The sequence below is a fragment of the Chanodichthys erythropterus genome, chromosome 6 (assembly GCF_024489055.1).
Source record: "Chanodichthys erythropterus isolate Z2021 chromosome 6, ASM2448905v1, whole genome shotgun sequence".
In the NCBI taxonomy this organism is placed as follows: domain Eukaryota; kingdom Metazoa; phylum Chordata; class Actinopteri; order Cypriniformes; family Xenocyprididae; genus Chanodichthys; species Chanodichthys erythropterus.
This window is the reverse complement of record NC_090226.1, coordinates 34,535,779-34,561,365: the sequence shown is the minus strand read 5'-3', so window position 1 is coordinate 34,561,365 and position 25,587 is coordinate 34,535,779. Positions and strand designations below refer to the sequence as shown.

At 37.5% G+C, this 25,587-nt stretch overlaps 1 protein-coding gene across 3 annotated transcripts in view; it reads left to right on the top strand.

Moving 5' to 3' along the window:
* LOC137021807 (NLR family CARD domain-containing protein 3-like) overlaps window positions 1–22,396 on the top strand; it is a 29,414-nt gene extending 7,018 nt beyond the window's left edge. Inside the window, exons 6-9 of one of the 3 annotated variants that reach the window (XM_067388779.1) lie at window positions 523–696; window positions 3,154–3,200; window positions 7,499–7,653; window positions 21,689–22,396. In XM_067388779.1, coding sequence (XP_067244880.1) covers window positions 523–696; window positions 3,154–3,200; window positions 7,499–7,653; window positions 21,689–21,715 — 403 coding nt within the window. In that variant the 3' untranslated portion in view covers window positions 21,716–22,396. Of the gene's footprint in view, window positions 1–522; window positions 697–3,153; window positions 3,201–6,258; window positions 6,373–7,498; window positions 9,316–21,688 lie in introns of those variants that run through there. The other 2 variants (XM_067388778.1, XM_067388780.1) reach the window with 2 other exon arrangements.
* Window positions 22,397–25,587: the final 3,191 nt, after the last annotated feature.

Here is a 25,587-nt window from a genome sequence, read left to right as displayed (position 1 = left end):
AAATATTTAAGAGAAATGAAGAAAGAAAGAATTTATTAAGATCTAGAATCTGCATTTGAACTATTTGTAATTAATATTTTATTTTAAAATATGGACACGTTGCCTCTTAAAAGGATTTTCATTTTTTTTCATCATATTCAATTAAAAGTTAAATAACGTAAATTATATTTCCAATTCAAAACAATGAAATTTGAAAAAAGTAGTCACTGGAAATTACTGGAAGTTATTAAAGTTTTTTTTTAAATGGTTAAAAATAAATAAATGCCTACTGAATGGCTGAAATAGTTATATATGTTTGAAAAACATTTTGTATAATGCACATAAGTATACATATGTCTGTTGACTTCACTACATTTATACAAGTCAATTAATACTTTTACTCAAGTACATTTCCATAGACACTTTTGTTAATTGAATATACAGAAAATACCTGCAAATGCAAACTGCAAACTGCACAGGTCAGTGTGACTGATCTGATTGTCAAATTAATGTCATGTTTGCTGTTGCTGTGTGTGTTTGTAGGCTGTCTGGCTGTATGGTGACAGTCGAAGGCTGTGGCTATGTGTCTTCAGCTCTGAGTTCAAACCCCTCACACCTGAGAGAGCTGGATCTGAGCTACAATCACCCAGGAGATTCAGGAGTAAAGCTGCTCTCTGATAAACTCAACCTTCCAAACTACAGAATGAACAAACTCAAGTATGTCAAGCTGGAGGTGTTTTGTATTAAGCTTAGCTTTAGGATGTACTCACAGTAGGCGCTCTGAACCGTGCACAAGCGTGTTTGACCCTTAGAGCCTGGTTAATTTGACAAATATCGTTGCTCCGTTCCATGCCCAGGCATAGTTTGTTTAGCCATCACTGGCCTGCTTGGAAGAGGAGGGCCACAGCACAGTCCGGTTGGGCTCGAACACGGTTTGTATGCAGTGTGCGCTAACCATTCCAGAGCACGGAACAGCTACTACTTTTGTGTCCTCTACTGTCATCATTATGACGGCAAACATATTTGTGTGGAATTATCTTCCAGTAAACACACAGCTGGAGTTGTTCTTGACCACTTTTACAGTTCAATATCACTTTGCAAAAATATTGAAAAGTTATATCAAAAGGTCCTTACAGCCTACAACAAAACAATCAAAACCCACAAAGACACTGACCAAGCAAATTATCTAACAAAAAACAGGATGAAAATTACAAAATATTTCCATGATTTGCTGGTGTTAGTTGTTGCAAGCACTGAGCGACAACAATAGAAGATCCAAATGCAGTTTTATTTGTAGCACAATCCAAAGTCATAGTCAATTAAACAGGCTGAGGTCAGAGCACAGTAAATCAGTCCATACAAACAAACAAATCCAGAGGACGAGACAGAAACGAGAAAACAGGCAGATATAACAAACCAGGAACATAGAAACCAGGGGAAACGCTCAGTAATGCTATGCAATGCAAGACAAGACCTCGTAATTAGACACAAAGTTGAACTGAGTTATATAGGGAGAGAGACAAAGGGATAAATAGGTGATGGGAAACAGCTGCACATAATTACACAGATGACAGAACGAAGCATTGTGGGAAACTGGGTCCATGATGTGTGTAGTGTTAGTGGAAACAGTGCCCTCTGCAGGCATGCAAGGGCACTTTATTTTCGATGGAAAGTGCACACTTTCTCCTAGGGCTATCTCAGTAAAGGAATTTCCCTTGCAGGGATTTTATATAGCTCAACATTACAATATTTATAGTAAAAATTCTGATTCATTTATGAATGAAACAAGGGATATCATTCACTAAGCATGAGTAAGCACAGATTTGTTTGTGAAATCTGCGTAGGAACGTTTTCACAAAAACAATCACGATTCATCAGTAACTTTCGCACTAAAATTTATTCTAAATTTAGGAAAAAATGTGAAATGCAAAAATCACATACTCATGGTGGAGGATCGATTGAGGATCTTGCTGTGTGAAAGCATCTAAAGATAGCTTCATGTATGCTGAGTGTGACGTAAGAAAGGGTGTGCGGAATGCCCTTATATGGACATGGTTTGGGTGCGTTTTATGTAAATTACTTACCTCATTCTTTACAAGGCTCAACCAATGAGCAATGTGTCACCATGGCTTCATTTCATAGACCAAAGGCATTGATTCAGTGTGTTGACCAGTGTTGATGCCATTCATGGGAAATACCCTTAAATACTCAAAGATTTTCTTAATTTTTTATTGAAAATAAATGCCTTTCTGATGTGATATGGGATGGGAAAAGGGAGAATAGCGAGCTCGGCAGAAGGCAGATTCGAACTCAGTCAATCACATCACAAGTTAATTCTCCACACCTGACACACTACTGCCTACACCACTGCAGCCACAAGAATGTGTGTCAATTTTAACCTGGTCTGACATTGGTGGGCGGGGCTACTGTAAATTTGCACTTAGTAATAGACACTCCGAATAATCTTGTTTTCCGTTTGCATTAAGATTATTTTTATTACCTTACTGGCAGATACTGATAATTTTACTTAAGGTAATTTAGATCCCCTCAGGAAACAAGATTAAATATTTTATACCATTTTCAAAATCCATCTTGATTTAAGAATTTTTAGATATTTGTACTTGAAATAGGACAAAAAATAGTCAGTACAAAAAGCATTTTGCAGTGTGAATGAATGAAAGAACTATTTAAACATCACTTTAAAAAGTGGGATGGGACCGAAAGAAACTCTGGGTTTACCGAAGAAAACCTGGTTAGGTTCACAGAGTAAGTTACCATGGTATAAGTTAACTCTCTTTCAGAAACTGGCTTGACTTAACCTGCTATCTTGGGTTTGACATACCTCCCATTCTGAAACGGAAAACCCAGAGTTTCCCTCATTTCAGGATTAACATACTCAGAGTTCGCATTTAACCTCCTTACTGAAACGGGCTCCAGAACATATGTGCCAAGGTTGAGGGACCCTGATGACAGCGGTCATAGTTAGGATTAACATAAGAGTATATTTTAGAGAGTCTTACTTTAGTCCAATGAGTACGATGGAGTATTTTGCATTTGATCCAACCATGATTGGCACCTTTTTGATGAATTTTAATGGAAAATTCAGAAATTACATCAGAAATCTAAAAAGATTACTTGTGTCTGTGTGTTAATGTGACACTGTGTGTTTTCTAGTGTGGATCATGGAGGAAAGATCAGGATTAGAGCAGGACTACACAAATGTAAGTCTACACACACACACACACACACACACACACACACACACACACACACACACACAAACACAAGTCCTGCTCGCACTTGTGGCAAGTTAATACATTTATAAAAATCATTAAATCAGTTCTGTGTGCGAGTGCACAGCAGTTTGTGGTGAGTTTTTAATTTGAGTTTTTGTTTGTTTTCAGTTTTTAATATTTAATTAGTTCTCTCTTATTTTTGCATGCGTTCATAATTTCTTTGTATGACAGACTGGCCAAACATAATCTGAAATAATTAGAAATTTCATTTCATTATCACACATGAAACAATTGACTCCAAGCACAGCTATACGATATGCTTACATCTTTTAACACATTTTTAAAAATATTTAAATTAAGGTTGAAGATGTCAGTTTTCGTATGGCTAGACATCACATTTGGCCACTACTGGCAGTTCATTGACTTTCCAACTGACCATTAAACCATGTGGCAAAAGAAAGCCACTTTTATGTTGATAGTGGACTTCCCTGCAGTTGTTGGAGCTGCTGATGACCTCATGACACATCATTGCTTTAACTGTAAATGAGGAGACATATATCAATAGAAAAAGATTCCACACCATCAATACTAATTTGTAATAATTTTGCACAATGCAAAGCTATTGATTTTAAATCAATTTAAATATTAAAACATTTTTTTTTTTTTTTTTTAATTATTGTTATTATTGTTTTTTATAATAACATTAAATGACTGGTATTGTGCTGCTGTGACTTCACCCTTCCAGGCTCGCTATTGGCTGATTCAGAGGTTGAGGGCGGCCAATTTGAGTTGACATCATTGTAGTCCTTAGTTCACAACACTTAAGTCAGCGCTTAAGAATCCATCTTACACTTTACTAAAAGTTGCTTTTAGCTTCTTTATAAAAGTCTCCTACTCTTAGAAAATGCCTACTCTTTACTAAGATTTTTTTGACGCTTAAGTCAAAAGTTTTATACATACGGGCCCAGATTTCTTTCATTCAACCAGTCTTCTATAAATAGCCCTGTCTGAGAATGGCGTTAAATTTATTAATGATAAACGATAAAGATCAGCAATGTTTGATGGTGGAAAGACCATATACATAATAAATATTAAAAAATATTTATTATGTCTATGGGAAAGACTATCTGAACACCCAAATGATGATCAGGGGCGGAGCCAGGGGTGGCCGTTTCTCAACTGGTGGGTTGCAAGACCGTGCACTTTTCAATCACACGCAAATACGGCGCACTGTATATTACTTGCTATAAATAAAGCACAAAAGAAACTGCGAGCATGCAACGTCATAGTTCTGTCATCTATTAAGTCATGAAATAACCAAAAATATATATATATATATATATGCCTTGCATGTTTCTGGACTAAAATATTCAGCTATGTGAGATAACAATATAAGGCACAAACTGATATGTAGTTTTTAATGCATAAATAAATGTGAGAACTGTGCATTGTTACAGTTGTGTGGTTAAGAGAGGCACAAACTTCAACGTAACAAAGGTTTTAATCATAGAAGAAAGGTAATTACACAACATAAGATCAACAATATAACCAACAAGGGAGTGCAGAGTGAGAGTCCATTATAAGGGTGAGATAACGAGGTGATCCAGGTGAGGGGAATCCGTGCTGATGGTGAGCTGGGGAAGTACGTGCAGGTGTGAGACGGAGAGGATGATGAGAGTTGTAGTCCGGGAACTGTGACATGCATTTAGAAGATGCTAATTTTGCATTAATTTATGAATACAACCAAAATGTATCACATGTAAATGCATTAAATTTTACATTCTGGCATTTATGTGCTGTTGACTTCCGCTTCCACATCAGCAAATGAGAATTCAAAAGAGAACACTTTTTTTTTTCTTTGTACTGAGTTTAATTTAGGTGTGATAGAACTGTTGCAATTATTTATTTTGACAATATAGAAAGTTAAACATTTAATGTTTACTTTTTTGGTTAGTTTTTTAAAACAGACAAACTCATAATTGTTGAAGAGTTCATTGATTATAGGGCTGGACAATAATTCAATATCAATATATATCGCGATATAATTTTTTCCGATAACGGTGATATGATTTTTAAACACATTTCCGGTATTTCGATATATACATTACAACATTTCTCACTGACTTGAGGCGCAGCCGTTAGAAAGAGCAGAACGCGATTGGCCATTGGCGTGATGACGTACACCAGAGACACGCATGCAGCCATCAGCCAGTGCTCACTCAGCATTATCTATTGGTTAATATGGTTTGTTTAAAATAGCAACATGGAAAACAGACAGACAGAGTTCAGATAATGTATGTTTCAGTCGATGGATGCGCAAAACGTTACAACAACGATAATCAAGAAGCGTGGACAAAACAGTCACTCTTTGTAAACTGTTAACAGCTAGTGCCGTCTGCTCTAATGTCCAGTCATTTACGCCGTCATCACCCGGGTGTTGATACAGGTGAGACCTGAACAGCACACGTTGCTGTCTGTGTTTAAACTAACTCATTTAAGCCTTGCTGATTTAAACCTTCAAGAACAAGACGCGAAAGAGAACTTGCGCACTGTGAGAAGATTTGTGTGCGCTCATCCGACGCGCGCACACGCTTATTTCAGTCAGCGCGCAAATACTGAGTTCTCTTTTAAGTCTTGCGCTTCAGCGGGCAAATTCATACAAACATTAAGTCAATTTTGCCCGTCTTAACAGTCGAGAAAGACAGCGCATGTGTAAGAGTATATGTAGCTACTGGATCGTGCATGTTAAATCAAACAACAAATAACAAAGAAATCACTCACTGCTCTTGACTGAATAGTTTTTGTAACTTCAATAATGATTCATCTTTATTTATTTTATACAGTAAAGATAATATGCAGTGTAATTTTATATTTGATTACTTTATCCATTTTCTGTACCTGAAAACTACTGTTAGATACCTGAAAAACCTGAAAAGCACTGTTTATTTCATTTGAATATTTGCTTTATTGTACTTATTTGTGATGTACTTATTTGCTTGTAGTTTGATCGTTTGTTCTTATTTTCTTTATTTTTATTTGACAGTAGTCTTATTTTTAGGATCACGGTTTGGGTACGGTTCGGTATGTGCTAATAGCACCGTGATACGAACCGAACCATGAGCAATTTGAACCATTGCACCCCTAGTGTCATCAACACTCAACAATGTCCCTGCCCCAGCAATGTGTTTTTGTTGTTTCTCACTGTTTTTTTTTTTTCTGTTTTTACTATTCACAATCTTTATCTTGGCTGAAACACTTTTGTTTTAATCTATATTAACGATAATAAAATCAGCCTACGTTATAGTTTAATGTTAAAGATATTAATATTACAAAAGTGAGTGAGTCTTATGTTTATTTGTTATGTTTGTATGAAGGCTAAATACAAATAAAAGCTGAACAAATTTATTTGTACTGTATTATTTCTAAAATATTATATAGTTTTATAGGAAGAGATTTCATAGATTTGGCAAATTCATTTTTCAGACGTTGTGGCCGTTCTTGGCAGTTTTTCTGAGGCTATTATATAGTTCATATCGATATCGGAATTATATCGTATCGACCGAAATTAAGAATTATATCGTGATATAAATTTTGGCCATATCATCCAGCCCTAATTGATTATACATAAAATTCAATGAAGGCTGAATAATCTACAGTATGTAGTTATCCGCATGTCTCATCCATGGAGATGCAACAATAGGCAATAGGATGAGAGGTGCCACACGTGATTAAGTTAGCCGTTATGCTTTCTCCAATGGTAAGAGATACTGACCCTCTCATCTCCCTATAATATACAATCTCTGGCAACTGCTCGCTCATCATTGGTTACTTGGTAACAGACCTGAGAGTTGATTACCAAACTCAATGGAGCGCTTTAAGATTACTGAACTACAGATGAGATTTTGTGAGATAGGATAAGAATCCTAAATCAAGTTAAGATTTGCTTTTGTAATACGAATTTGTGAAAAATCCTAAATTAACTTGTCAGATCTTAAGACGTAAGATAGAAAGTTTCCGTAATACCCAGACCCAGACGATTGTAAAGCATGCTGGGAACTAAAAATCCACTGTCCAGTTTCAGTTCATTCAATACAAATGGATGACGTAAACTTCAGTTTTACATATTTAAATGGATTTTACACAATTAAATTAGGATAGAATGTTCAATAACTGTGTGGTTTTAACTAATTTTAGTTAAGTACATTTAACAAGCAGCAAAAATCCAGATTAACAGATCTGACAGATTGATAATTCCTGATTGTGATGTGTTTTATCTCCATCAGATTCCCATCAGCTCACTCTGGATCCGAACACAGTGAATGAACACCTCCGTCTGTCTGAGAAGAACAGAGTGATTACTAACACTGACCCACATCTTCAGCCATATCCTGATCATCCAGACAGATTTGATGTGTATCAGGTGTTGTGTAGAGAGAGCGTGAGTGATCAACGCTGTTACTGGGAGATTGTGTGGAGTGAGAGTGTGGATATATCAGTGTCATATAAGAGCATCAGCAGGAAGGGGCGGGGTGATGAGTGTGTGTTTGGATATAATGATCAGTCCTGGAGTTTGATCTGCTCTCCTGACGGTTACTCATTCAGACACAATAACATAAAAACTGAACTCCCTGTAGAGCCCATCAGCAGTAGAACAGGAATGTATGTGGATCACTATAGTGTAGAAGTGGATCACTATAGAATAGGAGTGTATGTGGATCACACTGCAGGAACTCTGTCCTTCTACAGCGTCTCTGGAGACACAATGATCCTCATCCACACAGTCCAGACCACATTCACTCAGCCGCTCTATCCTGGGTTTTGGGTTGGTTCTGGATCATCAGTGGAACTATGTTGATGGATCAGAACAGACTGTAGAGAGATTTGATCTATAAATGACTGGATCGCTCAGAACGTCATAAACAGTGAAGCAGTAAATACACTTCCTTGAATGAGAGCAGATTTCTTCTGTATTTACTTCAACTTCTCAGGTAATATCTATGGTTTGACCCATTTCAGAGGCGGCCATAATCAGAATTTAAAATAATTTATTATGTTGATATATTAGGCCTACAATAACTTGAATAATTAAATTTGATAAAAAAGGAATTGCCGCTTTTCATATATTGAAAAATATGTGGCAATATATTTACTAATATGTCATAATGTATGTATTTTTATATTCAGTAATACATTTCATAATATATAGATGTATGTGATCAGATATGGTACTGCATGTGTATTATATGGCAGATATATTTAGTCATGCAGTATAAACACACATATATAGAGAAATATATAAAGTAATATATTTCTTATATTTTATCATTTTTTATATTATAAATGTTTCATATTTTCAAGCTAGTTAAAAGCACACCTGCATGTACTAAAGTATTTATTAAAAAAAACTATCACTGTTTTAAAGAGAGCACAGCCACTACTTTTGAAATAAAGTAATTATAGTATTAAATGTGTTTGGCCAATCATTAACCTACTCACAGACTCTATTCTTCAGCACAATCGTAACCAAAAACAAACACATACCAGAAAACCTTTTAAATTCCAAAATAATGCAACTTTAAACACTAACAGATCTGTCTATATTAATATTGAGCAAAACACATTAAACACTCAATTTTAACATTTACTGCACTGTATAAAACAATAAGTAAAATTCACTTAATTTTTCTTTCGCAAGTTTTTGCACGCATATTTTTTTAAGTAAATTTCTAATTTGGAATTAAGTAACTCTACTTAACTAAGATAAGTAAAATTAACAAAGAAAAGAAGTAATTTTAACTTGGCCAGTAAAAGGTTGAGCAATTTCTACTTTGTTGAAGTTACAAGGCCCAGTGCAAGATAGGAACACCAGTATCAGTAAAGCTGAGTAGATTTACTTAATTTTATAATGTTGATATTTATGATTTAATACAAGATTAAATTGAGTACTAATATAGAATTTACTTTTTTAAATTCTTACCTGATTCTTTTCTCATGTAAAAATTACATTTTTTTCTGTAGTATTTCTTTCACCATAAAATATTTTTTTACAGTGTGTCCTTTAATAGTCAGAAGCAAAGCATGCTGGGAACTAGAAATCTGTTGTAACCACTGATTGTAACTCATTCAAAGAATGTGTGTATATTATGTGTGTGTACATTTATATGGGAACATGTGCAATATATGTACACAATAAAGGATAAAACTTTATGAATGTAATGCTATTTTTGTGAGAGAGATCGAGTGTGTCCGAGAGCGAGCGAACCTGCGCGCGAGAGACCGAATATGCGCGCGAGAGAGATCGAGTTTGTCCGAGCATTAGTAAATTAGTACATTAATAAACATTGATCAGATTATATGCAGTCATTAAAACAATTCTAAGGAGTGGAATTTGGAGACCAATTGTCACGGAACTCATGAAGACGAGATAGGTCCAATTGCAGCAAAAGGTGTTTATTAAAGGCAAATCCAAAAGGCGTAATCCAGGGTACAGGCAAAGGTCATAATCCATAAACAGCAGTCCAAACATAAAACAAGAAACACGAAACAAGAAAACTACAAACCAAAACGGGAGAACATGAAAACCAGGGATCAGACACGAGGGTGACATCAAACAATGAACCACAAACACAGACAGAAACAAACCAGGTATAAATAGACAGACACTAATGATGAAACACAAAACAGCTGAGTGCAATGAGTGGGATAATGAGTCCGGGGAGTGCGTTATGGGTAATGTAGTGAATGCAATGGGTGGAAACGAGAGTCCGGAATGGAGTGCCCTCTAGAGGCTGAAAGGGCACTCTCACTGGTGATCATGACATTACCCCCCCTCAAGGGAGCGGCTACCAGACACTCCACCAGACAAAACACAAAAACACAAAAAAACTCAGGAGGGAGGTGGACAGGAGGAGGATCAGGGGGAGGGATGGCGGGCCAGATCAAGGGTGCCCCACTGAAAGCCAGGGCGGTGCTGGAGGAACTGACCAGGCGGGCACTGGCAGGTTTGGGGTCCCGGCTGATTGCCAGGGCGGCGCTGGAGGATTTGCCCAGGCGGGCACTGGCAGGTTTGGGGTCCCGGCTGATTGCCAGGGCGGCGCTGGAGGAATTGACCAGGCGGGCACTGGCAGGTTTGGGGTCCCGGCTGATTGCCAGGGCGGCGCTGGAGGAATTGACCAGGCGGGCACTGGCAGGTTTGGGGTCCCGGCTGATTGCCAGGGCGGCGCTGGAGGATTTGACCAGGCGGGCACTGGCAGGTCTGGAGTCCTGGCTGATTGCCAGGGTGGTGCTGGAGAAACTGACCAGGCAGATTTCAATGGTTCAGGCGGCCTGGGCAGAGGTAGCAGGGCAGAAGGCTTGGGCGGTGGTGGCAGAGCAGAAGGCTTGGACGACGGTGGCAGGACTAGCGGCCTGGGCGGCGCCGGCAGGGCAAGGCGCTTCGTTGGCGGCGGCAGGGCAAGGTGCTTCGTTGGCGCCGGCAGGGCAAGGCCCTTGGAGAACCCATGAACAACCCCTGGAGTGGTCTCCAGGCCTTGTAGTACGGAGGAAGCTCTCTTCCTCCTTCTCCTCCGCTTATGAGGGTGAGGCGGTGGCTCACCCAAAATGGACTCACTGGCTGGAGTGGGCTCTGGAGTGGACTCGCTAGCTGGAGTGGGCTCTGGAGCAGACTCCCTGGCTGGAGCGGACTCCCTGGCTGGAGCGGACTCACTGGCTGGAGTGGGCTCTGGAGTGGACTCGCTAGCTGGAGTGGGCTCTGGAGCGGACTCCCTGGCTGGAGCGGACTCCCTGGCTGGAGCGGACTCCCTGGCTGGAGCGGACTCCCTGGCTGGAGCGGACTCACTGGCTGGAGCGGGCTCACTGGCTGGAGCGGGCTCACTGGCTGGAGCGGGCTCACTGGCTGGAGCGGGCTCACTGGCTGAAGAGGCCTCCAAGCCTTGAAGGATGAAGGAAGCCTTCTTCCTTCTCCTTCTCCTCCCTTTACCAGAGTGAAGCTGAGGCTCAGTGCCCACCTCCTCCGAAGACTCTGGAGTGGACTCACAGGCGGGAGCGGGCTCTGGCTGAGCGTGAGTTGCCCAACGGCTTCTGTGGGAAAGATAATGGACAAAGCCCCAAAAATCCAGGATCTGGAGCCCCTCCAACTCCCACTGAGGCAGAGGGTCATCGAGGCATCTATTAAAAATCCCTTTAAGCGCCTCATCATTGTCTTGAGGAGAGGAGGACGTCTTCTTCCTCCTCCTCCTCCTTCTCCTCCGAGAGTGAGGCGATGGTTCACCGACTGGAGCGGTTTCTGGAGCGGACTCAGTGGCTGGAACGCCCCCTACTACCTTCAGCACTGCAGGGGCGGCCATCTTGCCCGTGGGCACTGGCAAAGCAGCCATCTTGTCCATCGCGTCCAGGGCGCTTGAGTCCATAGCAACCAGCGAACTTGCGTGCGTTGCAATCGGCGAACAAGAGTCCATAGCAACCGGCGAACTTGCGTGCGTTGCAATCGGCGAACAAGAGTCCATAGCAACCGGCGAACTTGAGTGCGTTGCAATCGGCGAACATAAGTCCATAGCAACCGGCGAACTTGAGTGCGTTGCAATCGGCGAACATAAGTCCATAGCAACCGGCGAACTTGAGTGCGTTGCAATCGGCGAACATAAGTCCATAGCAACCGGCGAACTTGAGTGCGTTGAAATCGGCGAACATAAGTCCATAGCAACCGGAGAGTTTGAGAGCGTTGCAACCGGCGAGCTTGAGTGCGAAGCGTCCACCGGGCTTGAGAGCGAAGCGGCCGGCAGAGACTTAGGGATGCCAGCTGCTCGGGCTGCAATCAGCGGTGGATCAGCCACACCGGAACGCAATCCTCTCCACACCCTGACAGATCTAGAGACGTGACGTGGCTCTGGGCGATCAGCGGCGACGTGACATTGCTCTGGGCGATCAGCGGCGACGTGACATTGCTCTGGGCGATCAGCGAAGGCATGACGTTGCTCTGGGCGATCAGCAAAGGCGTGACGTTGCTCTGGGCGATCAGCGGAGACGTGGCGTTGCTCTAGAAGATCAGCGGAGACGTGATGTGATGTTGTTGTGGTAGCCGCCATTTTGTGAGTGTTCTCTTTAGCGGCCGCCATGACGTGATTCACCGTGGTGTCGCATTCCTCTGCGATACCCACAGTAAAAAGTGAACCGACAGTGAACAGGGCAAAGTCCAGAAATTCCATGAGCGACCCTCGGGGACCATTGGTAAGTAAGCAGTTCTTTAATGGTTCGTTTAATCCATAGGTAAAGAAATCAATGAGGGCGTGGTCCGGCAGATCAGATAAATTAGCAATCCCCAAAAATTTCTGGATATGTGCCTCGAGAGTACTGTTACCTTGACGCAGGCTGACGAGACACCATGCTGGGTCCATGCTGAGGCTGAACATGCTCACAGAAGCTGCTGGATCTAGGTTTGGCGAAGTCTTCTGTAACGAAGGCGGGACTCAGAGAAAGATCCAAATGCAGCGTTTTATTAGAAGTGAGCGTGGTCGTACAGGCAGGGGTCAGATAACAGCAAACAGGTACAGCAAGGAACAGGCAGAATCGTAGTCAGGAACAAGCCGAGGGTCAGGGCTGGCAGATATCAATCACAGAACAGTATACAAAGCAATGGTCAGGACAGGCGGCACAGGATCATAAACGAAAGACAAGAGGTACAGTGACAGACAATCAGACAGGGTATAATCGCTCGGAATTGCATCACAGGGAAAACAAGACTTCGCGGTGAGGTGGTGTGTGTATGAGTCCTTTATAGTCCAGGTAATGTGTGGCAGCTGGGTGTGGTGATTAGTGTGGAGTGATTGTGAAGTGAGTGCAGGTGATAAGCAATGGAAGATCATGGGAAATGTAGTCCGGGATGTGACAGGAACAGACGTGATCGTGACAGGTTACAGCTATAATTCTACAATATAAAAAATAAAACATTACATAAACAATACATAATTAACATCTTTAGTGGCATATATAAAATGTAGGCTATACAGACATATCAAACTATTATTCAGTAGATGGAGAAAAAATAAATAAAGAAGAAATAAATTATGGTACATAATTTTCTATTTATTAAAGCACAGACAAAAAAAAAAAAAAAAAAAAGGCATTGAAAAATTGGCTGATAAACAGGAAGTTAAGCAAAAGGAAAATAGCACTTGCTTTAACATGAATCCTTTAAAAAAATTGTTAATTTGTTCAATTAAATTCTCATTATTCATTTACCCTGATGCACAACTTCAGCAGAACACAGATATGTTTAGAAAGAAATTTGAAATCTGTAGATGCATACCATGAAAATAAAAGACTGCAATCATTTGGAAAGTCTAAAAGAAATCAAATAATGTCTTATAGCAAAAGAATAGGTGTATAACAAAACAAAATAAATAAAGCTTTAAAAGCTCGTCCTGTTTGCACTCAATTCATTAAGAAGCTTAGTAACAAATATGTTACCATGTTCATGTGAAAAGAAAGTGATGCTTTGATTGCAATAGAAGAATGAACTTCACATGGGAGTTTCAAACCGAATTTCAAACAGCATCAGAGCCCTGGTCAGATGCACTAGTTTAAAGCTGAAGATGTTTTACTTATTGATTTGTTTCTTGCATAAATTACAATGGTGGAACACATTTTCTTGCATTATATATGCATACAGATCTTGAATTTCCTGCAGATTAAAAAAATGCATTTGTGTTCTGAAAAAGAAAGTCATGTGCACCTGAATGGCATCAGAGTAAGTAAACAATGAGAATCTTCATTTTTGAAACTATACTGCTTTATAGTTTAATCATTATGATAACAATGTTAAAAAACAATGTTAAAGAGAAAAGTGTAAATCGCACAGTCCAATGAGAAGAACTAGTTTGTCTACAAACCTTAAGAAGAGTCCACTTTTTTTCCGTTTATGTTAGAAAATGTAACACATGACAAAAGATTTATCATTAACACTGCACATGGCTGTTGTGTTCTTTCTATTACACTTTTATCCCAGTTTTTAAACTGTAATATTGGTCCCCAAATTCCACTCCTACAGTAGAATTGTTTTAAATGACTGCATATAATCTGATCACTGTTTACTAATGTACTAATTTACTAATGCTCGGACACACTTGGTCTCTCTCGCACAGGTTCGCTCGCTCTCGGACAACTCGATCTCTCTCGCGCACATATTCAGTCTCTCTCCATTTGCGCTGTCCACTCAGTTGACATCAGCGGGAAAACCTCCCTCTATGATTGCATTGGTTGGTTATTTTCACAGCTAGAATATGACGGCTGCACAAATAGATTTTTAATGCTCCTAGTTTTTATTATATTTCCTTCTGTTGTATTGTAATTTCAGGGATGAAAAAAATTACAGACATAAATGAAATGCGGGACACTACTTAAGTCTTGCGGGACGCAGGACAAAGCTCCCAATTTCGGGACTGTCCCGCAAAATATGAGACGGGTGGTTGATTTCTACACCCTTCTCACTCACGAGGGGTCCGATACTGCCGCACGTCCAAGAGATACTGGCAGCAAACATGTCCTGCGAAGCAGGACATTCTAAGTGCTTAAAGTGAAAAATCCTTAATGTGGCTTAATGTAGGTGATATTGGAGGAGCAAATTCACTACACCTTATAAGCAGCCCACTATGAACACAATTAATAACACGTTAAGCATTTTCCTAGAAAATAAAACACAGTTATGAAGAAAACGCTAATGCATTAAGACACCGATATTAAATTAACAATAAAGATGTGCAGACAAGCAGGTCAGGCCGAAGGCAACGCGCTTTCAACGTTCAGCGTTTTCCACTTGTAGAAAACCATTATAAACCCATAACTTTATATTGTCCTTCCATTTTGTTTACGTTGCAGTTATAGCAGATGCTAGTGATGACATGAAAAGAAAATGTTTCTCCCTGGATGTTTTTAGGATTAAGCCACATAAAGAATTAATGTCCTAGCGACGCGGGCGTAACGCCTTGCTTTCAAAGGTGCTAAAGAGGATGTTTTGTTTTATACATTTTTGCAATATTACTTGAAACTGTCTTTACTAACGGATAAAAGACTATTTATTAGGTGCACTGAAAGGAATAATATTAATATACATAATCTGTGCAGGAGGTAGGGCCTTAAAAACATCAGCCAATCGTTTACGCGATCATCGTTTATGCCCTCTGGCTTGTCAATCACTGCCGTGACGTTCCTTGTGAGAGACGAGCGCGGCTGCGCGCTCCAGTAACTTTCCACACTCCACAGGCGCCACATGCAATGTTTTTGTCAGGAGACAGGAATAACAATTGCAGATTGAGTTACCTGCGGTGAGTCCGACATAATGAATCCAAAAAACACGACACAGCGAATGCCGGTGGTAAACACTCGTGTTCCGATACTCGTGCACGAGTTTTGGGAGGCGTTCCTTTGAAGTGAACTGTGAAGGAGGGGGGCTGTTCTTACGCATGTGCTCATTTCAAAAACTCTGTAACAGTCTTTGGATTCTCAGTCGAAGAAAAAATCCTCTCTATCACCTTTCAATGAGAATTGAGAAATATTTCATGTCAAACCTCCACTGAGGCAAAGGGCATGGGAATTTTGTCTTCACGAGATCACATATTGGGGTACAATTTTATCATCATAACAAATGTTGGTATATTTTCATTTACAGCAAAACAGCATAGCTATAAAGTGACTCCTAATCCCAAACAATTTCTCAATATAAAACCCAGCCAAATAAAAGCCAGATGAAAAAGTCACAGTAATTTAGATGTCGTTTTGGCCTTTATTCACATAAAAATGACGGGATTGAGACCACAAGCGGGAACTCGATCATGTTAGAGCGCTAAACAAGAGGCTATAAGGTTTAGAAATGTAATGTTTAGGTTAAAATATAAATGTACAAATAATAATAATAGTATATTAATTACTATAATAGTAATTTAATGAATGAAAATTAATCAATGTCATTTAGGCTGGCTCTTGAAGCGAGTCATTCTATTGACGCCAGAGGAACAGGCACTAGAGGGCACTTTAGCGTCTGTGTGTATGACGCAAAACACTGGAAATTAAATTTAGCATTTTTACATATTAAATAACAACTTGTATATCATTTATGTTATTTTTAATAAAATATTAATCTTGCATAAAGAAAATTGGCTTGTATCTGCTAATTCTATTCATCAGTGTTAAAATAAAAAAACAAAGAAACCGCATTTTCCATATTTCACTTCTGGTTTAAAAAAGGAAAAATGAATGGAGGCAAAAGTACGCGGGAATCAGGGTATGAATCAAAATCAGGGTATCTTCCGTTCATTCATGTTTTGATTTGATATTGAAATCAGAAAAATTAGAAAACTGCACTTTTTTTCGTTTTTCATTTTCATTTTTCGTTCTGGGGTTGGAAACAAATAGGCAGTTTGAATATTCGATCTCTACATGTGGGCGGGAATGAAACGCCTCTTTCCGCTGATTGGTCAACCAGATGTCAAACCATGTCGTCATCAGTTGTTCATCGGTTCAGCTCAACAGAATAAAAGTCCCTCGCTCTACAAGCTGTACAGATTATTAACGCGTTTATTCTACATTTTATCTCTTTCTCATCAAATAGCCAGACTAGTGAATGGCTTGACACAAATCGTTCTGATGCAGAGTCAGGGCTTAATTCAGTGTAGACATTAATTCATCATGTGAAATATTAGTTTATCTCATAAATATGAATTTACTTTGCAGCTGCACACAACTACCCCCAGCCTACAACTTCGATACATTGAGTGTAAAAATGTCTTTTGTTTTACACAACATGGGATGGAATTGAAATGATAGATAGGCTATGAATATATATATATATATATATATATATATATATATATATATATATATATATATATATATATATATAGAGCTATGGAAAAAATGAGACCACTCCAAGTTCAGAAATCAATGTTAAGTGGTCTCTTAATTTTTTCCATAGCTGTATATGTGTGTGTGTGTGTATTTTACTGTCACAGCACATCTATTATGCCTATTCTATTTTGAGTTTTTTTTTTTTTTCATAGAGAAGTGTAGGACATGTCAAATGACAAATATTAAGTTATCCTTCTGTTTCATAATATATGTATAAAATAGGCAACATGCTATTTTTTTTCCTTTTCTAAGAGCTATAACTTTTGTTTAAGGCAATATTCTGAGTTTATTTCATTAATATTGAGTATTAATGAATGTCACACAAACCGGTGTTTTATTTTCTCTGCCGACTAAACTTCCAATGCAGATCAGAACCGTTGTGTGACTGACTCGTAGCGCACAGAGCAGTGTTTCATTCCTGAATGAATCAGAGTCTTTGAACAAATGAAAGATCCAATTGATATATTCTTGAATGAATCAAAATTTTGAACGAATCGCTTAAATAAATGACTCAATCATTAACACAATGACTTGCTGACACCTACTGGCGACATTAATTTCATAATCCAATTATCGTTTCATTTTGTCATTTAAAATTTTCTGTATTCAAACTGAAACATTAATATCATTACATTATGCAACTGTTATTCCTACACATATACTGCCCTCTCTGAGCAATCTAACAACTCATAAATCTAAAAGCAACTTCAGATGGTGCTTCTTTGACACCACTGCAAGCCTTTGGTTGATACCGATTTAATTGGTAACAAATAGATTTTTCCCTGAAAATCAATTAAATCAATTACAGTTAATTTCTGACACAGACAGATGAAAATAAATAGGCTATAAAAATACTCTTTATCTCATTATTGTTAGTGTTATTTCAGGGTTTTGATATATAGCCTAATATTGATAAAGTATAATTGATATCTTCTTAAGAGAGCACTATAATGGTTATTTTTTAACACTGTTTTAACATTTTTCCCTTTATTTATTTTACTTTTTTTAAATGTGTCAAAGCCTATTTCAAATTGGCATAAACGAGTTCACCTCCGTCATCAAATCATCCAATTCGCATTTTAAGTCCATCTCTCTATAGCACCGCTTTGATGAACTAATAACATGAAATTTATTTTTATATCTGTCATATTTCAAATTCACCCCATGTCCAAAACTCAGGGTGTTGTCTAAAACAAAAGTTATGACTGCTGCATATTTACATCGGCTACTGATTTGCACTTTTTAATTCAATGTATGCCTATACCATAGACTGTAGGCCTATACATTCGCTGCCCAGTGCGTTGAGCAGCTTCGCTAGATTTTTATAGTTGGTCACTTCAGTAAAACAGGCAGTGTGCTAAAGTTGTAGAATGGGGGTAATTGTGTGCTGCAGCAAAGTAAACTAATATTTCAATAGGACGAGATAAAATGTAGAATAAACGCGTTAAGAATCCGTACAGCTGTAGAGCGAGGGACTTTTATTCTGTTGAGCGGAACCGATGAACAACTGATGACGACATGGTTTGACGTCTGGTTGACCAATCAGCGGAAAGAGGCGTTTCATTCCCGCCCACATGTAGAGATCGAATTTTCAAACTGCTTATTTGTTTCCAACCCCAGAACGAAAAAAGAAAAATCAAGCCAATTTTTTGTTTTTTCGTTTTCATTTTAAAAATGAAAAACGAAAAAAGGTGCGGTTTTCGCATTTTTATGATTTCAATATCAAATCAAAACATGAATGAACGGAAGATACCTGGACCTTAACCCTTCACCAGGAGTTTGATTGACAGGCGATCTAAACAATCATAACACAGAATCCGCCATTTTGTCTGACAAAGCAGTCAGGAGTTAGAAGATTAACGTAGGTGGGCTTGAACTTGAAAAATAATGTGTAATGACATCTTTCCACAATTTAAACAACATTCCTTATGATGTTCATTCATGTTTATTTGATGCTATAAATGAACTAGTTGGAAGAGATGATCTGTTCTCAAGCCGCTTGAACAGGCGCTACAGCGATATGTCACTACGCATTAAAGAGAAACAAAATGGTATTTATTGTTTACATTTCTTTAAAAATGACAAAATTTGAGACTTTTATATCAAAAGTAACCTGCTCTGTCTTATCTGTCAACATGTTGTCAGTGTCCTCGCTGCGCACACCACACGTTTTCACTGCCTGAGAACATGTGTGGTGTGAGAGCGGCATGGCTTGTCGGACATAGCAACAGTAACTAAAGGGGGCGGGTAATCTGGATATCTTCTGTTTATTCATTTTATGATTTGACACAATGACTTGCCGCAACCTACTGGAGACATTAATGTCATAATCAAATATCGTTTCATTTTGTCATTCATTTAATATTTCTGTATTCAAAATGTTGTTTAAAACATTAATCTCATAACATTATGCAATTGTAATTGCTACGCATTTACTGCCCTCTCTGAGCAACACTAACATCTCATTAAATAGATCTAAAAGCAACTTCAGATGCTGCTTCTTTGCCACCTCTGCAAACCTTAATTGGTAACAACCTATAGCATCATATTATTCTAATTTAATTGACTAAATTTAAGAACTTTTAATTAAAGATAGCATACCTACATATTTAATAAGATTAGGAAAAAATCCTACATAAAGGTAAAAAAAAAAATCCCCTGAAAATCAATTATGGTAAAGTTAATTTCTGACACAGACAGATGGCAATAAATAGGCTATAAAAATACTCTTCATCTCTTTATTGTTAGTGTTATTTCAGGGTTTTGATATATTCTTATAACTAAGAGAGCACTATAATGGCTATATTTATCACTATCTTTATTTAATATTACCCCTTTATTTATTTATTTATTTATTTTACTTTTTTTTTTAAATGTGTGATAGCCTATTTCAAATTGGCATCTCAAAAGTGTCCATCTCTGAACTAATAGCTCCACTTTGAGGAACTAATAACATGTAATATCTTTTCATATCTGTAATATTTCAAATTCATCCCATGTCCAAAACTCAGGGTGTTGTCTAAAACAAAAGTTATGACTGCTGCATATTTACACTCAAATCGATAGGCTACTGATTTGCGCTTTACTTCAATGTATTATACATTCACTGCCCAGTGCATTGAGCAGCTTCGCTAGATTTTTATAGTTGGTCATTTAAATAAAACAGACAGTGTGCTAAAGTTGTAGGCTGGGGGTAGATGTGTGCAGATGCAAAGTAAATTAATATTTATGAGAAAGAGAAGAAATGTAGTTGCAATAAACGCTTTAAGCATCCGTACAGCTGTAGAGCAAGGGACTTTTATTCTGTTGAGCAGAACAAGGTTTGATGTTTGGTTGACCAATCAGCTGAAAGAGGCGTTTCATTCCCGCCCACATGTAGAGATCGAATATTCAAGCTGCTTATTCGTTTCTAACCCCAGAACGAAAAAATGAAAAATCAAGCCAATTTTTTGTTTTTTCGTTTTCTTTTTTAAAAATGAAAAACGAAAAAAGTGCAGTTTTCTCGTTTTTCTGATTTCAATATTAAACTTAAAAAAACGAATGAACAGAAGATACCCTGATTTGACTGCCATCTTTATGGCGATTCATTGATCTAATTTGATTTATGAGTAAATTTAGGTTGTTTATGCTGTATGTGTAATTTGTAATTTTGTCGTATAATAGCGAATTGTTTTGTTTCATTGTCATATCTATTTTATTTGCTTTTTATAAAATAAGCTCTTATGGTTTATTGTGGAGTCAATGAATGGAAATAAATTTAAAAAAGGAAGACATTCACAGACATCAGTGAGAAAGCAGATAGCTGTCTGAGAATGGCGTCACATTTATTAATGATAAATGATAAAGATCAGCGATATTTGATGGTGGAAAGACCATAGACATAATAAATATAAATAGTCTTTCCCATAGACATAATAAATATTATCTGAACACCCAAATAATGTGCTGCACTTTGACAACAAAACACTGATAAATAATTAGACTCATGAAATACAGTGATAGGCTTTGTCTTTTCTATCAGGCTCATCAAAACTTCTCTTTCTGCAGCACTTCATTAAAAGCACACCTGTTTTGATCCTCTATTTTAATCTCAAGCGTTTACTTCACAGCAGCTGCTCTTGCTAACAGGCCTGAGAGTTGATTACTGAACTGATGGAGCTCTTTAAGATTACCCAACTACAGATGAGATTCTGTAAGATAGGATAAGAATCCTAAATCAAGTTAAGATTTGCTTCTGTAATACGAATTTGTGAAAAATCCTAAATTAACTTGTCAGATCTTAAGACTTAAGATATAAAGTTTCTGTAATACATCCCAGATCAAGACAATTGCAAAGCATGCTGGGAACTAAAAATCCACTGCCCAGTGTCAGTTGATTCAACACAAATGAATGAAGTAAACTTCAGTTTTACATATTTAAGTGGATTTTACACAATAAAAAATTAGGACAGAATGTTCAGTAATTGTGTGGTTTTTACTCATGTTAATTAAGTTCGTTTAACAAGCAGCAAAAATCTAGATTAAAAGGATCAGACAGATTGATAATTCCTGATTGTGATGTGTTTTATCTCCATCAGATTCCCATCAGCTCACTCTGGATCTGAACACAGTGAATGAACACCTCCGTCTGTCTGAGAAGAACAGAGTGATTACTAACACTGACCCACATCTTCAGCCATATCCTGATCATCCAGACAGATTTGATGTGTATCAGGTGTTGTGTAGAGAGAGCGTGAGTGATCAACGCTGTTACTGGGAGATTGTGTGGAGTGAGAGTGTGGATATATCAGTGTCATATAAGAGCATCAGCAGGAAGGGGCGGGGTGATGAGTGTGTGTTTGGATATAATGATCAGTCCTGCAGTTTGATCTGCTCTCCTGAGAGTTACTCATTCAGACACAATAACATAAAAACTGAACTCCCTGTAGAGCCCATCAGCAGTAGAACAGGAATGTATGTGGATCACTATAGTGTAGAAGTGGATCACTATAGAATAGGAGTGTATGTGGATCACACTGCAGGAACTCTGTCCTTCTACAGCGTCTCTGGAGACACAATGATCCTCATCCACACAGTCCAGACCACATTCACTCAGCCGCTCTATCCTGGGTTTTGGGTTGGTTCTGGATCATCAGTGGAACTATGTTGATGGATCAGAACAGACTGTAGAGAGATTTGATCTATAAATGACTGGATCGCTCAGAACGTCATAAACAGTGAAGCAGTAAATACACTTCCTTGAATGAGAGCAGATTTCTTCTGTATTTACTTCAACTTCTCAGGTAATATCTATGGTTTGACCCATTTCAGAGGTGTCCAAAATCTTAATTTAAATACACTGATTAAAGTTCTCTACAAACTTGACATGTGACGCCGCGTTCACTGAAATGAATCTGAAAGTTGATGAAAACGTCACATCAATCTCTATTATTACTGTCAAAATTACCCTTACACAAAGAAAATATTTCCCTATATATGAATGATCAATATACATTAAATGATTTAATGGTATATTTGAAAATATACAGAATAATATATTATGTTGATATATTAAGCCTACAATATATTGAATAATTACATTCAATAAAAAGGAATTGCCGCTTTTCATATTTTGAAAAATATGTGGCAATATATTTACTAATATGTCATAATGTATGTATTTTTATATTCAGTAATACATTTCATAATATATAGATGTATGTGATCAGATATGGTATTGCATGTGTAATATGGCAGATATATTTAGTCATGCAGTATAAACACACATATATAGAGAAATATGTAATGTAATATATTTCTTATATTTTATAATTATTTACATTGTTGCATATTTTCAAGCTAGTTAAAAGCACACCTGCATGTACTAAAGTATTCATCAAAGAAACTATCACTGTTTTAAAGAGAGCACAGCCACTACTTTTGAAATAAAGTAATTATAGTCTTGACCCACAGGCTCTGCTCTTCAGCACACAAAACAAACACATACCAGAAAACCTTTTTAAATTCCAAAATAATACAACTTTAAACACTAACAGATCTTTTGCTCTATTAATATTGAGCAAAACATAATTTTAACATTCACTGCCCATTTAATAGTCAGAAGCAAAGCATGCTGGGAACTAGAAATCACTGATTGTAACTCATTCCATGAATGTGTGTATAGTATGTGTGTGTACATACATTCACATTTATATGGGAACATGTATGTGCAATACATTTGCACAATGAAGGATAAAACTTTATGAATATTGCATGTAATGCTATTTTTGTCTTCATTTCTAAATATTTTATATGTATCAATATATAGCCATATGTGGTCAATGCATATATTGCAGTATATTGAAAAATATAAGCACTACTTTCCCAAATATGGAAATGTATTATGTAATATGTTGCATTATATTTGCATTATATTCCCATATATTTTTGTTCTGTAAGGGGACCTTTCAGTTGAAAAGTGTCTTTCACAAACATGACTCATGAAGAACATGTCATAATTCATGTGATTTTTCTTTATTGTTTGTGCACAAATAATAAAACACTATGACAAATGAACTTGAGATCAGATTTGAATTTAATATTTGAAATGTCTGAATGCTGTATGAATGAAATATAATCGATTCCTTAAGGAGAGTTTCTGACATTATCAAATAAGACATTAACCATATCATTTAAGAACAATTTTACTGCAGTCACATTTATATCATATTTACTGTAACTACAGGAGGAGCACACTTGTCTCCTGAAACAAAAACTCTAACACTCTCACAATGGTCTCCTTTAAAGTTTCTTCTCCTTCCGACTTTGTTGTTCTCCCGTTATGAATTTGAACTACATTCCCCACAATCCTGTGCCTGGACTCATCATGGCTGTTGATCATTTACTGGTTTCAGTTTGCCTATTTAAGCTCTTGTGTTTGGGTCATGGGTCATGAGTCATTTGTATTTATTTCTCTGTCGGGGTTCATGGATGTCTTGTTCCTTTCTTCGTGGTCTTTGCATTATGTTCCTGCTTCTTTCTGTGGACTATTTTCCAGTTTCTAGGTTTGGAGTGTCTTTGCTTTTTTGCCATTTGTTATTAAACTGTGTGTGCATTTGGATTCATTGTTTGACGAGTCGTTCTGTAACGTGTTTGAAGAGACGAGGCAGAGAGAGAGAATCTAAATGCACACAGTTTAATAACAAAAGGCAAAAAACAAAGACATGGCTTATGACTCAATCCTTGACTAATTTGATTATTACAGTAAAGGCACAATATGTAAGATTTTTGGATTAAAATATCCAAAAACCACTATAACAATGTTATGTTTTGTTGACTCTAGCAGCAAAAAGGCACAATATGTCATTTAAGTCCTGCATATAATAAACATAACTAAATATACTATTCATAAAAATGCTGAATTTATTATATCAGGAATGGACTTGAATCTGCTTGGACTTAAGTCCTTTTCCCTGATGCATGCTGACACCAGAAGAGAAATATTCATGATTTTTATGAACTACAATTACAGAATTATCGGCACATGTCTAGTGTCAACAGAAATGCCTGTTTTTAATTAATAGTAGTAAACAAAAATGATTAAATATTACAACTGTACCTTCTAATTTTGTACACATAATTAAATGTTAAATTACCATGATTTTGTACAGAAGAGACCAATTCTTTTTCTGTATTGTTGTTGTCAGTTGTGCTTTGATGGACCTAAAACATCAGAATTTGTGTCAGCTTAGGCAATGCTGATCATCTGTTTACCTTAATATGTAGATTGCAGGCTGTTTTCTAATACTGGCTGTGTAAAACTGTGTTGGTGAGGGTGAAAAAATAAGAAATATCTGAAGAGATCCTGGCAGAGATACATGGTGTCTGTTCTCACATATGCAGGTATTGGCAATGTCAATGATTATCAATTAATTGCTGTTAATAATTTAATTCATTTAATCAATTGTCAATTCAATTTTCAAAAAATGATCTTGTTACTTAAAGGTGCAGTGTAGATTTTAGCACAATCTAGTGGTGATGTTGCGAACTGCAATCTAGAGAAGCTACGGTGGCCAACACCGGTGAAAGATAACGTCGTCTGAGACAGCAGAGAGTAGCAAATGCACTCTGTAGAGTAGTTTGTCTGTTTAGGGCTACTGTAGAAACATGCCGGCGCAAAATGGCGACTTAACAAGTAAGGGGACCCGTGGTATATGAGATAGAAATTACTCGTACTAAGGTAATAAAAACATAACAGCTCATTATGTAAGGTCTTTATACACCACTCAAAATATAGTTTTGTACATTATATTGCATTTTTGTCAATAGATCCTCCTAAAATTTACACATTGCACCTTTAACAAACCAACAAAAATGTCATTTTAAAGCATAGAAAAAAATTCGGAAATATTAGAGGTAGTCCATTTTCATTGTGTGAAAAAGTGCCACAGACACGCATGTAAACAGTTACACAAGGCTTTTGCATCATGTTTTGGTT